At 41.7% G+C, this 16,867-nt stretch overlaps 1 protein-coding gene across 1 annotated transcript in view; it reads right to left on the reverse strand.

The window, feature by feature from the left end:
• LOC137383499 (oxysterol-binding protein-related protein 10-like) overlaps positions 1-16,867 on the reverse strand; it is a 220,732-nt gene that overhangs the window by 69,774 nt on the left and 134,091 nt on the right. The window contains exon 5 of the mRNA XM_068056511.1: positions 10,456-10,602. Coding sequence (XP_067912612.1) covers positions 10,456-10,602 — 147 coding nt within the window. The remainder of the gene's footprint in view (positions 1-10,455; positions 10,603-16,867) is intronic.

The raw sequence follows: 16,867 nt of genomic DNA on the forward strand, positions 1-16,867 counted from the left end.
AGGGGGTGAAAGGTTATCGGGGGTAGGTGAGAATGTGGAGTTGAGGTTACAATCAGATCAGCCATGATCTTGTTGAATGGCGGAACAGGCTCAAGGGGCTGAGTGGCCTACGCCTGCTCCTAATTCGTATGTATGCTTGTATATTTTCTACATGGTACTACAGCTGCCCATCCTGCAAGTTTGTCATAATCTTCCATATCCAATTTGATGTCATCAGCCTTTTTCAAGAATAATCCCTCAACTCCTGAGTCCAGATCATTTAGTGCATATGGTAAATAAATACAACTGCAATAAAAACTGATAATGGAACACCACTCTACATCTTTCCATCTGAGAAACTTCCTTTGAATGCTGGCCTTTGCTTTCTTCCCTCCAGCCATTTTTCTCTCTATTTAGTGGCATTCCCCTTAATCCCAAGTATGATATTTATCAAGTGTTTTCACCTCAGCTGCTAGGTATGTCTTTTGTGGTTCCTTTATATTGTAGAGCCGCTTAAAGAATTGGTCTGTAGTATTACAGGAATTATAGCCCCACTTACATTTACTGGTGAAAAGATACTTTCCTTTTGTGCTGTTGTTTAAAAGTGCATCACTTCTGTCTACAGATCAGGAGTGAGAATCCTAACTGATCTCCCCTCCTTAGCTCAGACAACAGAAGCCAATTGTAGCTGCCACCCACTGTTGAGACCAGCTAATTCCCCACAGATCAAAAATCAGAAAAGGTAATTAAATGCACCAACAGCTAGCAAACAGTTGTAACCTTTGTCTTTGCAGTAAAAAAAATGCAGTGGTTAAAAGGTAAAGCCAAAAGTACGATTAAAATATGGTTAAGGAATAACATAATAGGGGAATTTATCCTGTCTTTGGTATTTGCAGCGAAATTGTAAACCATTTAATGTTTGTAGCAAAAGGCTAAACGTGTACATAAAGAGTCTGAGAAATTCTTCCAGTGTCTTCACTTCAAAAAAACATACTCAAGAGTAACTCAAAAAACTCAAGTGCCTTTATGTATTTTTGTGGACTGAAGGACGAGAATAGCTTATATGGAAGAATGCTTGATATTTCATAAATTGTATAATTTATAAATGTATATTTTTGCTTGAAAATTGAAAAATAAAATGTTTCTTATAGTTGGTTGACACAGCAAAGAAATCCTAATGTTTTTAGAATAAACTATAGCTGAAAAAAGGTCACTGGTTTATAATGACAAAATAATAAAATCTATAGTCTCGTTAGAATGCAAGAATTTTTTATGGCTTTGAGGCCACACAGTCCAAGTTCAGCCACCACTCTGTGTTAAATTAGCTGATCTCAGACAGGAGGTTATATAAATGGTCTCAGTCGGTGTCCAGGTCCTGATTGCTATCCAGTAATTACTGTTGGAAAAAGAGCTGATGTGGATGTCAGGTGAGGGCAGAAGCAGCTGTGATGCCACCACAATTGAACTGAATGTCAACAATCATTAGGGTCATGCATTAAAAATATGGGCAGTTGGGTGAGGTACCAGAGGGTGGCCAATGCCTGTGAAACAATATTCCAACAGGTAGGCAAGGAGAGCAAACTGATACAAAGGAAGTGCATCAATTTATTGTACATGATTATTGCAAAAATTCCACACAAGATTCCCAAACATACAGGTGCATGCTCTCATGTCAGAATGTATTTAATGATCCACTGAATCAGTTATACCCACCTCCTGCTCATTAGCAAACTTACTGGGTTCCAGCATAGCACATCAATATGAGAGTACAAAGTGCTTTCACAGTGATATTGTATAGAATCTGTGATTATCTGAAATGTATAGTTTTTATGTTATGTCTCTGTTGTCCACTGAAACTAGGCATGCATGTATTAAGGGTTCATCTATCAATCACCACTTACAAGTTATCAGTTAAAATTTGAGGATAATTTCAGGGATACTCGATATTTTTCATCCTACAGGATATCAAGTTTAGGCAGAATTAATAAAGCTCAATATGTGATCTTGATTGACCAACAGAGGACAATAAGTGAGTTGGCACTTTGCAGAATTAAGTATGCCATGTTAATCACCACAATCACTTTTCAATCCCACAGATTAAGTTACCAACTACAGGTATGCTTTCCTTCAATCTCTGGAGGCATTTCAACCTCCACATACAAATGAAAGTAGTCACTTAACAGGGAAGAAAACACCTCGGGGCATTGGCTCTTTAAGAACACTGTGCCACCCACAGCCATCTTGTTCAGATGCTCTTTCTCACATCCACGATACATAATGCACTGCTCTGAGCCACACATTAGCTCTTTGATTAGAAGAGACAGAAAGGCCAAGTAAAAACAATGAGAGGATGTAACTTACATGTGAAGATGATCAAAGTTCCAAGTTGCTCCAAAGTCAGAAAGAAGATCAAATGAATGGAAGGTAAAGAGTTTTGTATGTGGAGGCTAAAATACATTGAAAAAAGAAAGGCTGCAGCTAGACAGTCTTACATTCTGCCTTATTTGTCCAACTTCTACACACAGATATTTTATATTGAGTCATGCAATAACTGGAGGTAAGAATTCAATTGACTAAATGTTAGAGGCAATCTGGAACACAGCGACATTAAAATGTTTGGTGTCTTGAAGTACAAAGAAATGTCTTCCACAACGTCCTGACATACCCTTCTTATATTGGCCTCAAAGGTGGTTGCAGCAAGAGTAAACTGACAACATTCTTCTACCTACATATGATCAATGCTTAAAGTTTCCAAGTGCACTTTATGAATTGGGATACTAATCCTCCTCCACAGATGGACAAGAGACTAAGAGCACCAACACAGTCTCTCAATGAGGTAGCAAACAGCCCTTCTTTATGCAAGAAAAGTTGTACTGTTACACCCCATCGGTAAAATTTGGGGCAGTCTACTTTCTTCTGTTCACGGTTAGTGAAAATGTTAGCGTGACTATCACGGATTTCCCTGTTTTAAGCTCAGTCAGACTTTATCATTAACTAATCCATGATCTTGCACCAATAAACACACCTTTTATTCTTACTATAGGTTCTAAAATAGAAATTTTTTAATGGATGACTCAGATGCCCATTCTGAGCATGAAAGTCATCCAGTAAATTCAGCATTTTCACCGAATTTGTGGCATACCATTAAAAATGGCCATTCCATCATGTATTTTCTTAATTTTGTGTACACACATAACAACTGATGAACTACTTTGGTTCAGTTTCCTTTATTGTTTCGATTGTTATCTGAAGAGCCTTTCGTAAATTAAGACTCTTGAAGGGTCTCTTCCACTGGAAGAAACCTTATTTGATTAGTCTGATCCTTCTTAAGAGCCAGTCATCAACTAGAAGCTTAGAGGAACACTATGGCATATTTGTCTTTCCATCCATAGCCTTAAATTTTGAGGGTTCAGTGATGCGTCTGCTAAGATGTCCAGGAACCAAGTTTTCCACCGCAAGTACAGAGTCATTAAGATGCCTGTGGTTTTCTCCAAATATTTTGATCCAGAGTATAAAAGGAAACAAAAAAATCATAAAGGAAATTCCTATTGCAAGAGATAGTCAGGCCATTGAGAGCTCCTCTAACAAAATCTTGGCAAACTTTAATTACAAAATATTGCCAAGAGATCATTTCTGTCTAACTCCTCAAAGAGCGTCTGGGTCATTCTACAGTGAGTCCATTTCTGCATGCCTGCAAGGTGATTAATGATGAGATTTTCCTGAAACCAATGACATATCTCCAAGGCGTTGTTATTTAAGACAGTGACTTTCATATCATTTATGTACCTTACTACAGTAGAAATGCTGTTCAAGCATATTGAATTTTTGCAGATCTGTTTTTTGAAGAGCTGGATGAGCCCTGCAATGGTCCAAACACTTTGTGTTACGAGGAGTATAGTTAGGCTCATGTTCAGTGTATTTTCTTCCCCCTCCCTCTCTTACATCACATTAGTCACCAGGGTGAGATTGATATAGTGACTACAGATTACTAGTTTTGCCTTTTGCTACCACTATTTTAATGAATTTATCATCTTTTGATTGATCCCAATATATTCAGATCGTGCATTTGTGCTTTGCAAGAACCACTGCGAAAGAAATTTCAACAGGAATGCTCTCATGAAAAGCTCAGTGTCAAGCATCATAAAATGGCTGCCACCGTCAGCCTAAGATCTCTCTTTAGCACTGAACTGAATCCTACTTTCTGCTAGAATATGACAGCTTTTGACCGCCTCAGTACTGCAGCTATCTAGCCATAATGAGACTGTGCCTAAAGTTGTATCCAACCAGACCCTTATGAGCAGTTGGCCCTTCACCAACTCTAACGAGTATTTTTCTCAGTTTACAAGGAAAACCAATCAATGTTTTTTGAAAATTTAAGACCGACTAAATAACTTCCATTGTTGCATAATCAATGTAACTAAAAAAAAAGTATCTGGTCACTATCACATTGCTATTGTGGGAGTTTCTGTGCGCAAATTGGTAGCTGTGTTTCCTACAACAGTGACTACACTTCAAAGTATTTCATTTGTAAAGTACTTTGGGACATCCTGAGGTCAGGAGAGATGCTGTAAAAATGTAAATCTTTCTTTTATATTAACAAGACCACCTGATATACATGCAGCAATCTGTTAAGACGATCACTACAGATGAACGCATTGTGTTTCATGAATATTTTGAGTGCTAACTTGAAGTGGCGGGACAGAACCTTACTGACCGGGGGCTGCCTGGTTTGAGGTGGGCGGTAGCTGTCCAGTGAGATGCGATGACCTCTCCCACCGACAAAGGCAACCCGTGGCGCCCAATCTCCACGCCAATTGAGCTGGACTTATAACCCGTAACTGCTGCCTTCCGTGTTGTTTTGGTCGCTGTGACGCGACTATGGAGTGACCTCTCCATGGCGCATGCCTGGGCGGATGTATGAAGGTTGTGAGTTGCCCAAGCGTCAAAACCCCTCTCTCGGCCTTTCTGGTGGGGTCCAAAGGAGTGCTTTGTCCACCTGCTTCAATGGGTGCTTGGAGCTCAGGGTCATTGCCCGACAAGTGGACTGCAACACCGCACCAAACAGCACGACAAAAAAAGGAAAGAAGGTACCAGCCCTTCGTTTTGCAAGCTGGAACGTCAGAACTATGTGTCCTGGCCTGTCGGAAGACTTGACACAAATCAACGATTCTCGGAAGACCGCCATCATTAACAACGAGCTCAGCAGACTCAATGTGGACATTGCAGCACTTCAGGAGACACACCTCCCTGCGAGCGGATCTCTAAGAGAGCAAGACTACACCTTCTTCTGGCAGGGTAGGGATCCTGAAGAACCAAGACAGCATGGAGTGGGCTTCGCCATCAGAAACTCTTTGCTCAGCATGATAGAGCCACCCTCAAATGGCTCGGAACGCAAACTGTCCATCCGACTCTTCACCGCCTCTGGTCCAGTACACCTACTCAGCATCTATGCTCCCCACCTGAAGCTAAAGACCAGTTCTACAAGGAACTCCATAATATCATTAGTAGCATCCCCAATATCGAACACCTGTTCCTGCTGGGGGACTTCAATGCAAGGATTGGGGCCGACCATGACCCATGGCCCTCCTGCCTTGGGCGCTACGGCATTGGAAGGATGAATGAGAATGGACAGAGACTGCTTGAGTTGTGTACCTCTGCATCACCAACTCGTTCTTTCACACTAAACCCTGTCACCAGGTTTCTTGGAGGCACCCAAGATCACATCGTTGGCACCAGCTGGACCTCATCGTCACAAGGCGAGACTCTTTAAACAGCGTTCAAATCACAGGCAGCTTCCACAGTGCGGACTGCAACACCGACCACTCCCTGGTGTGCTGCAAGGTTAGACTCAAACCAAAGAAGCTGCATCACTCCAAGCAGAAGGGCCGCCCACGCATCAACACTAGCAGAATCTCTCATCCACAGCTGTTACATAGGTTTCGAAATTCACTTGAAAATGCCCTTCAAAACACTCCTACAGCGGAAGCAGAGACCAAGTGGGCCGACATCAGAGACGCCATCTATGACTCAGCAATGACCACCTATGGCAAACGTGTGAAGCGGAATGTAGACTGGTTTCAATCTCACTTTGAAGAGCTGGAACCTGTCATAGCCGCTAAGCGCATTGCACTGCTGAACTACAAGAAGGCCCCCAGCGTGTTAACATATGTAGCACTTAAAGCAGCCAGAAGCGCTGCACAAAGAACAGCCAGGCGCTGCGCAAATGATGACTGGCAACACCTATGCAGTCATATTCAGCTGGCCTCTGACACCGGAAACATCAGAGGAATGTATGATGGCATTAAGACAGCTTTTGGGCCAACCATCAAGAAGATCGCCCCCCTCAAATCTAAATCAGGGGACACAATCACTGACCAACACAAGCAAATGAACCGCTGGGTGGAGCACTACCTAGAACTGTACTCCAGGGAAAATGTTGTCACTGAGCCCGCCTTCAATGCAGCCCAGTCTCTGCCAGTCATGGATGAGCTGTATGTACAGCCAACAAAATCGGAACTCAGTGATGCTATTGATTCTCTAGCCAGCGGAAAAGCCCCTGGGAATGATGGCACTACCCCTGAAATAATCAAGAGTGCCAAGCCTGCTATACTTTCAGCACTCTACGAACTGCTTTGTGCTGGGACGAGGGAACAGTACCACAGGACATGCGCAATGCCAATATCATCACCCTCTATAAAAACAAGGATGACTGCGGTGACTGCAACAACTACCGTGGAATCTCCCTGCTCAGCACAGTGGGGAAAGTCTTCGCTCGAGTCGCTTTAAACAGGCTCCAGAAGCTGGCTGAGCGCATCTACCCTGAGGCACAGTGTGGTTTTCGAGCAGAGAGATCCACCATTGACATGCTGTTCTCCCTTCGCCAGGTACAGGAGAAATGCCGTGAACAACAGATGCCCCTCTGCGTTGCTTTCATTGATCTCACCAAAGCCTTTGACCTCGTCAGCAGATGTGGTCTCTTCAGACTACTAGCAAAGATCGGATGTCCACCAAAGCTACTAAGTATCATCGCCTCATTCCATGACAATATGAAAGGCACAATTCAACATAGCAGCGCCTCATCAGACCCCTTTCCTATCCTGAGTGGCATGAAACAGGGCTGTGTTCTCACACCTACACTGTTTGGGATCTTCTTCTCCCTGCTGCTCTCACATGCGTTCAAGTCTTCAGAAGAAGGAATTTTCCTCCACACAAGATCTGGTGGCAGGCTGTTCAACCTTGCTCATCTAAGAGCGAAGACCAAAGTACGGAAAGTCCTCATCAGGGAACTCCTCGTTGCTGACGATGCTGCATTAACATCTCACACTGAAGTGTGTCTGCAGAGACTCATCGACAGGATTGCGGCTGCCTGCAACGAATTTGGCCTAACCATCAGCCTCAAGAAAACGAACATCATGGGACAGGACGTCAGAAATGCTCCATCCATCAATATTGGCGACCATGCTCTGGAAGTGGTTCAAGAGTTCACCTACCTGGGCTCAACTATCTCCAGTAACCTGTCTCTCAATGCAGAAATCAACAAGCGCATGGGAAAGGCTTCCACTGCTATGTCCAGACTGGCCAAGAGAGTGTGGGAAAATGGCGCTCTGACACGGAACACAAAAGTCCGAGTGTATCAAGCCTGTGTCCTCAGTACCTTGCTCTACGGCAGCGAGACCTGGACAACGTATGTCAGCCAAGAACGACGTCTCAATTCATTCCATCTTCCCTGCCTCCGGAGAATCCTTGGCATCAGGTGGCAGGACAGTATCTCCAACACAGAAGTCCTTGAGGCGGCCAACATCCCCAGCATATACACCCTACTGAGCTAGCGGCGCTTGAGATGGCTTGGCCATGTGAGCCGCATGGAAGATGGCAGGATCCCCAAGGACACATTGTACAGCGAGCTCGTCACTGGTATCAGACCCACTGGCCGTCCATGTCTCCGCTTTAAAGACGTCTGCAAACGCGACATGAAGTCCTGTGACATTGATCACAAGTCGTGGGAGTCAGTTGCCAGTGATTGCCAGAGCTGGCGGGCAGCCATAAAGGCGGGGCTAAAGAGTGGCGAGTCAAAGAGACTTCGCAGTTGGCAGGAAAAAAGACAGAAGCGCAAGGGGAGAGCCAACTGTGTAACAGCTCCGACAACCAATTTTATCTGCAGCACCTGTGGAAGAGCCTGTCACTCTAGAATTGGCCTTTATAGCCACTCCAGAATTGGCCTTTATAGCCACTCCAGGCGCTGCTTCACAAACCAATGACCACCTCCAGGCACTTACCCATTGTCTCTCGAGACAAGGAGGCCAAAGATAACTTGAAGTCAAATGGAAAGACCTTCCTTTTATAATGTACTGTCTTTAATATTAAAAGTACAGGACATTCTGAGGTTCTATAATCCCAGTCTGAAAGTGCACATCCTTGGCAGTCATGGTCACCAGCAAGCAAGAAAGACTTTTTACCATCCATTGTCAGCCTTGAGGATGGTTGGGCCAAAGAAAAGCTCTTTAAGCACACACAAGAAATGCTGGAAATACTCAGTAGGTCCGCCAGCATCTGTGGCGAGAGAAGCAGAGTTAACATTCCAGGTCAGTGACCCTTCATCAGAACTGATGAGTATTTCCAGCATTTCTTGTTTAATTTCTGTGGATCATTTTCAAAGACTTCTTCCTGTGTTTACAGGAATTGCATCAGTAACCATATTTACTGAACAAGGCCGATGCTGTGTCGAGGCAGCTCAAACAAACTAGATGTTACTGATTGGGATGGAAACCCTTGTAAGTTACTTTGGTGAGATCAATGCTTTCAACCCTTTTTTAGTCATCTCTCTCTCAAGTCAGATAGCATTAGCGTTGCTTCAAATTCAGAAGTCAGGTAAATTTGTGACCAGACCTGCCATGCTTGAGGACCATCATCACCTTCTTTTTGGCCTTCAGCATGCCACCTTTATGCAACATTTCTGAAAGCAGTCCTGATCTATACTTGCTTCTCTTTCTCTGGGCCAGAGAAACTGGTGCAGCTATCACACTCCTGGAAATCGTGCAAGACAAACAAGTGTGATTGATGTCAGTCACTAAGGAGGAGCCATGATATTCAATGCAGATCTCAAAACTCAGTATTTGCATCAACCAGATATCTGCCAAGGGTCTTGTTGAACTTGTAAAGCTCAGACAACATCTGTGTATATAACAAGGATGAGGAGCAGCAGCTGACTAAGTTGGAAGGATAAGGAGCGAAGTTCTTACGGCCCGTATCCCTTGTTACTTTTCCCTTTTGATGGAGATGGAGAAATTTCATTTCTATATGGAAGTTGAATGCATGAGGAAGGATTTAACCTTTTGATGTGATTCATCTAATATTAAGAACAGGGATCTTTATGATTTTCATTATTATTTTCCCTAACAGTACTTCAAACTTTTGCTATCTGCATCCATGAGACTGAGGATATCTTAGTGAAATGCTTATAGTAAAATGCTGAAAACTTAAAATGCTCAAATACAGGGTGAGCAAAAACATTTATAAAAGAAAATCACACACAAAAGCATTTGCCTTGCTTGCTGGATAATTTTTTTAACAATACAGTAAAATTTACACTAGTTACAAATATAAGTTCAGTGATCTTCAAATCATTTTCCCCATTTCCTATCTATATGCCTTTCAACAGAACTTACTGTATTGATTTGATGATCCTCAAAAGCAGATGTGGAAGAAAAAGGTCAAAACATGTGTATTTCAGATTTTTGATTTATATAATACTTAATATTTTGACCATTTCAAACTAAGCAAAACAAAATCAAAGAACTACAGTCTGGCCCTTTAAAGTGTAATATATTTATTTATTAAACTGCAGTTACAGATACTAGTAGGATTCATTAAAATGATAATTGCAATTTAAAAGAGAAAAAGGATCAAAATGGGATAAAATCAATGTGCTAACATCTCTGGCACACCTTAAGATCTTAATACAGTTCCCTCAAGAGGCTTAATGCAGCATGAATTGATAGTAAACAGAATTATACAACTGTGTCAGAGATATGACAGTATTTATAGCAAATTATACTAAATATATAATTACCAGTAGACTACTGAAATTAGTATCAGTTTGCCAATGAATCACGTGAGAATATTCTGCTACACGATATCACAATAAGTCTTAGTACTAATTCACATCACCACAGCACTGCTACCAACTGTCATCCATACAAGCGACTCATAACATTTCCAAAAGAAGAGGAGACATAATAATATGTGCTGCTAATTCACTTCTTCAGTTCAAGTTCCTGGGTGAAAGGAATAGAAGCATTTAAAGCTGCCCTAGGAGACTTTGACTAAATTACAACTTCTACAACAGCCATTGTTCTGCAACTACTTTTCACAACAGCTAGTTAAATATGTAGTACTACAAAAAGCTAGCTAAACACTATTCACTCTGTATTAAACAGTTATGATTTCACCAGCTAAATGTTCAATTTGATTACATACCCTAGTAAGATCCATGCCGAGTTTCAGTTGAGAAAGGAGGTGAAGGATAATGCTACGTTGATCATCCAATACTCCCAAGTCTTCCTCTACATTATCCTCACTGTCCGTTATCTCATCGTCAGGATTTATCACTTCAGGACTTTGATGCTGATAAAAAAAATTAATCATTTAGATGATTGGATAGGATGGGAAAAATCATTTAAAACGTTAGACAGTTTTGATGCAAGCATCAGTTTTATCACCTGCTCCCTTTTGTACTGGATTTCCCTTTGTGCACACAAAGCAATGTTACGAAGCAGAAGCAGTTAAGTAAGATTACACAGTTCCACCACATACAGTTTTATTGTTCTGAGATAACTACATCAGCCATGTTTTAGAAATGAAAGGCAATGAACTCACTCTGCATGACTGCAAACCATTTGGTCTTGCATCTGTGTTTGACATTAGTCTAAATGCAGGTATTGTTACTGTGAGCTTACTGACAACAGGCAGATAAAGCTGGCAGCCTTTCACACTGAGCTTGCTGCTAGCTTCCTCACACCCCTCACCCCCTCACTCCACTGGATTAGAAATCATTCAAATGTGAAACCAACCTTTTCGTTCAGTCATGTGACATCGGAACCGCCTTAATTACAAACAACATGCTCAGAAGTCCCTCGAGCATGACTTTACAAGCAATACTTAACCAGTTTCCTCCAAAAGCAAGTTTGTGTATTCAAGGTGTTTGTGTCTGCTGGCAAACGTGGGTATGGATTTGCTAAAATTCTGGTATTTTTTTTTTACTTCAGTAAGTTTCAAAATGTATAAATCAATATCTTTTTGGTCTCTATTTGTCACTGTAACCCTCGGCTGGCTGACCCGACATGAAAAGGCTCTTAATGGAATTAAAAATTAAATAGATGCTGATGTTTATCTGGGATCATTGCATATGCCAATAAAATGCATGCACGCATCAGAAGATTCAGCTGTCATTTAATTATTCAGCCCTCTCAATTTAGAATCTGAAAAATTAAATAGGAAATGAAACTACAGGAAGTGATAAAATGGCAGTTTTCCTTTTCTGTAAAGTTGAACTGGCATATCAATGTGCTTAGCACATAAATTGCATTTTTTCATGTACCTACAGTTATCATATATAAATTACTAGAGATTTTTCCCCAAGGTCCCTTTCTGATCTCCTTGGACCATACACTATGTCATGCTAGGCCCCACCTGCCAAGAATGAGGCACATGGATTTTGTCATGGACATTGATTTTAAACTGTTACTGGAGTGAAGAAAGGACTTGTTAAACAGATCAGCCATGGCTGGAAAATATATTTGCATATTAACAGACAATGTTTGGAAGGACAAAGCAGCCAATCCTTGACACATGCAACCCACAATGGACTTTTGATCACCAGACGTTGAAGGTGGGGGAGCTCGCATTCCAGATTGACTGCTAAGATGGCTGAATACACAAATGGACATGGTCAAACCAGCTAGTCACATGACTAAGCTGCTGGGCAACCTGAGTTTTTTGAATTTGTACCAACAGTCTGGGAAAAAAGCAGAATGCTCCTGGACTGAGAAGATCTCTCCTGGCTGGCTCGCCACAGCCTCTCCTATCTGCCTGCTCCCATATCTTTCTCACAAGCCAGTGAAGACACATGAACCCAAAGAGAGATAAGTCTCCTACAGCGAACAAGGTTTAAGAAGAATACTGGGACCCAACAAAAAGCAAGATCTACCTTCAGTCAAGGACCTTACAGTGAGCTCAAAGAACCGTAACAACAACTCTTCAGATATTGCCTCAAACCTTTCCACTTTATTTTTCTTCTGCTCTTTTCTGTCTCTATTTGCATGTGTATCGCATATGCATGCTAGCCTGGGCACAAAGTATATCTGTAGGTGTCAACCGAATTAGAGTTTAAGTTTAATAAACTTCAACTTTTTTTCTTTAAACCTAAGAAAGCCTGTTTGTGCTGGTTTCTTTGCCTTATACTTGGAAAGCGGTGAACAAGGATTCACCAAGACGGAGCTAAAAACACAGTGTGTTTAAAATTAAACCCTGTTACAGTAAGACTAGGTGAAGGCTGAAAGGGAACCCTAGACCTCTTTCTCACCTGGTCGTAACAACTGACTTGTCAAGACAGCAGGCAGGTGAACTGCTCTCTGAATTCAGTCAACGCTATCCTAAATTGGTTGCCTGTTAGAGTCATAGAGTTATACAGCACAGAAACAGGCCCTTCGGCCCATCGTGTCCGTGCCAGCCATCAAGCACCTAACTATTCTAATCCCATTTTCCAGCACTTGGCCTGTAGCCTTGTTTGCTATGGCATTTCAAGTGCTCATCTAAATACTTCTTAAATATTGTGCGGGTTGCTGCCTCTACCACCTCTTCAGGCAGTGTGTTCCAGATTCCAACCACCCTCTGGGTGAAAATGTTTTTCCTCAAATCCCCTCGAAACCTCCTACCCCTTATCTTAAATCTATACCCCCTGGTTACTGACACCTCCGCTAAGGGAAAAATGTTCTTCCTATCTAACCTATCAATGCCCTCATAATTTTGTATACCTCAATCAGGCTCCCCCTCAGCCTTCTCTGCTCTAAAGAAAACAACCCTAGCCTTTTCAGTCTCTCTTCATAGCTGAACTGCTCCAGCCTAGGCAACATCCTGGTGAATCTCCTCTGCACCCTCTCCAGTGCAATCACATCCTTCCTATATTGAGGTGCCCAGAACTGTACGCAGTACTCCAGCTGTGGCCTAACTAGCATTTTATACAGCTCCATCATAACCTCCCTGCTCTTATATTCTATGCCTCGACTAATAAAGGCAAGTATCCCATATGCCTTCCTAACCATCTTATCTACCTGTGCTGCTGCCTTCAGTGATCTACGGACAAGTACACCAAGGTCCCTCTGACCTTCTGTACTTCCTATGATCCTACCACCCATTGTATATTCCTTTGCCTTGTTAGTCCTCCCAAAACGCATCACCTCACACTCCTCAGGATTAAATTTCATTTGCCACTGCTCTGCCCATCTTACCAGCCCATCTATATCGTCCTGTAATCTAAGGCTTTCCTCCTCACTATTTACGACACCACCAATTTTCGTCTCATCTGCGAATTTACTGATCATACATCCTATGTTCACGTCTAAATCATTATGTACACTACAAACAGCAAGGGTCCCAGCACCGATCCCTGCGGTACACCACTGGTCACAGGCTTCCACTCGCAAAAACAACCCTCGACCATCACCCTCTGCGTCCTGCCACTAAGCCAATTTTGGATCCAATTTGCCAAATTGCCCTGGATCCCATGGACTCTTTCTTACCTTCTTAACCAATCTCCCATGCGGGACCTTATCAAAAGCCTTACTGAAGTCCATGTAGACTACATTAACTGCTTTACCCTTTACCTGTTGGTCAAAGAAGGTTCCCTGTGGCACTCCCTCCAATACAAATTCCAAAAGGAAACCTCTAACAAGAAAGTTCAAAAGAAAAGGCTTTGGAACATGTTGACATCCTTAAGGTTTGGTTCACTCTGAATCCAAGCTCAATATACTCTTGTAACATGTTCTCAGTCTTTGTTTAATCGCTAAATAATTCATGTTAGAGCAGTCACCACATGCAGTATGCTTTTTCACAATGGTAATCAGGCAAAAAGGAACATATTTTAATGAGCTTAAGGCAGTTCAGTCTTGCATTGCTGAGTGCCATGCAATGGAGTTATGTTAGTGTAAGCTCTCACTCAGAGTTCTCAAACTGAGCAGTGCTGCATGAAAATCTTGGGCATTTCTCCAATGAGGAGAAAAATATTTGTGGGGTGATCTTCTGTATGCATTTTCACACCTGGCTTTGGGAGTCACCTAAGAGCATAGCATGATCCTCAGCTACCATCTTTGGTGTGAGAATTGTAGGAGGAGACTGACTGGGTATGGAGGGGGCATAGGAGAGGGGCAAGAAGGGCAGCATCACTCATTAGAGAATCACATTCCCACAGGCAAGAGCATAAAGCAACATTCAAATAGTCACCACCACCTTCTCAAGGGTAATTAGGGATGTGCAACAAATGCTGGCCATGCCAATGAAGCTCACATCCCATGAAAGAATAAAAATAAAATCCAAGTTATGAAATCAGAACCACTTGATTCAATTAATGCCTTCAAAGCAGGAATGATTCATTATCATATGAATGCTATCTCGGCAATATATATGCAAAACGCAGAAAAAGTGTTGCACTGTAACAAAATAATCTTGTAATGCTCTAATCTCTCAACTTGCTATGATTTAGATACTTTATGTACTTTTTTCATCATAATGCAGGACCTCTGAATACCACGACTGAAAGGATATAACGCAACACTTCAAATGACACAGCAAATTCCTACAATAACTAAACTTCTACAGTAACTAGACTTCAAAAGATTTCATTGATTGGAAAATGCTTGGGACATCCTAAGGTCATGATAGGCGCTATGTAAGTGAAAATCTTTCTTTTTTCAAATTATACATCAAAACCCAGTGCAATTTTTCCAGCATCCTAATATTGGTGCAATTATAGTGATTATACAAAAGATATCTGCTTTCAGCAAAATGGCAGTATGTTTGAGTGGCAATGAATTATGCCATGTAGTATGGTATCGAGTTCTCAGCTCATACCATTGTGGGCGATATGAACTAGGGTTCCTACAGAAAGGGTTAACATCAGATGGTACTTATACAGGGCCATTTTCAAACAAAGGGTTGGGATCAAGTAGCCTGGCTGCCTCCTGATCCAGGAAATATGACTGGAGAAGAAAATGAAAGAGGGGAAGAATAATAAATAATTTTAAATAATTAACATAAACATAGCAAACTGAGCAACTGGTGGGCATTGACAAATTGTGAGTCAGGTGGTTTCCTAAAAGTACTTGTGTCCTGTACTATACGGTACCTGTCATAAAACAAAGCATTCTCCAATTTAGCATGAGCAACACCATGACGCCATTCTTGAAAGTTACAACAGTTGGCCTTCTGCAGTCAGAGAATGCAAGTGCTAGAAAACAGAAACCTAAGCCACCACAAGAAGATATCTTGTTCAATATAATCCTACAACAATTACTGAGGATAGTATTGTTACGATCAGGTGAGGAGAGGTTGAAAGACTCCCCTCTTATCTCTCTCCTTGTTTGACTGCAACAGGGTATATTTCTTTTTAAACAGTGGATATGCTGACCAATTCAGTGAATGTTCAACCCTTTATGTGCTATGATAATAAAAAAAATCGGACAGGTTTTCTTGAGTTTAAACAAGAGGTTAGTTTATTGTACTTAAAATCAAATCCCATTCTAAGTAAAAGTAATAAACTACCCTCCAACTTTCTCTCTCTCTCACACACACACACAACACACACCACAGAGTGATGAAGAATGGTTTGGTTGGATTAGAGTCCAGAACAAATAAAAATAATATACAGTCTGTGGGGTCTGGTAATTCAGTTGTCTTCCAGATGAAGTCGTGATCCTGAAGTTCCTGGCTTGTGAAGTGGCCCCCTTGGTTCAGTGTTTACTTGGAGACAGTGATGTAGGTGGCTTGCTCCCTGGGTCTCCATCTGTAGCAATGATAGACTTGGATATTCCATAGTCGCAGATAGGGTTCGTAACTCGCAGTATCACTTGGAAAGAGAGAGGGAGAGAGAGAGAGGGACAGCCTCACTGGGGTCCTGCACTGATTAGCTCCCAAAGTTTACCTGCTGTGTGTAACAGAAACTCCAAGTTTTCACACAGACTGGGGAAACTATCACATAATTCAGTATATTCTTTTTTACACTTTAATGAGATCCAAGTCTAAGAATCCCAATTTCTCTCAAGTCTTATTATTTCAATGTTTACCTTCTTGAAGGTTCATCTCCACGAGGGTGAATGCTCCAAGATGGCTTTGAATGTCTTGCTAATGAGGGCAATACCAGGTAATTCACTCAACTTTCAAGCCATTGTTCTGGATGAGAGTTATTTAGACATGCGTCGCCACTTCGATACTTTGGAATGTGAGGTATTTCAATGCAAATTGTGGTGGCCATCTTGGCTGCCAGCTTTTAAAAGTTGAATGTAGGATTCTAGCTTTCCTTTTTATAAGTTTAATTTAGGTTTCCAACCGATGAATTAAAAATCATCATTCAGCATAGCATGTTTTCATGACAGCATATTTAACCATAAGAAGTCAGAAAAGAATCAATACTGCAGTGGGTGGTGGCTGAGAAACTGATCATTGGTGGCAGAACCTGACAATTAGCAGAGTAATTAAATTAATTTAAAATGGCTGTTTGTAATCAGCCATAATTCACTGATTCAGACTGTGAAGCTAAACACGAGAATAAAGAGACAAACATAGGAGAACCTGGAGGGAAGCGCGAGAGTTCAGCAATTTTTAAAAAATGAACTGATCT

This window comes from Heterodontus francisci, chromosome 2 (genome assembly GCF_036365525.1).
Source record: "Heterodontus francisci isolate sHetFra1 chromosome 2, sHetFra1.hap1, whole genome shotgun sequence".
NCBI lineage: Eukaryota > Metazoa > Chordata > Chondrichthyes > Heterodontiformes > Heterodontidae > Heterodontus > Heterodontus francisci.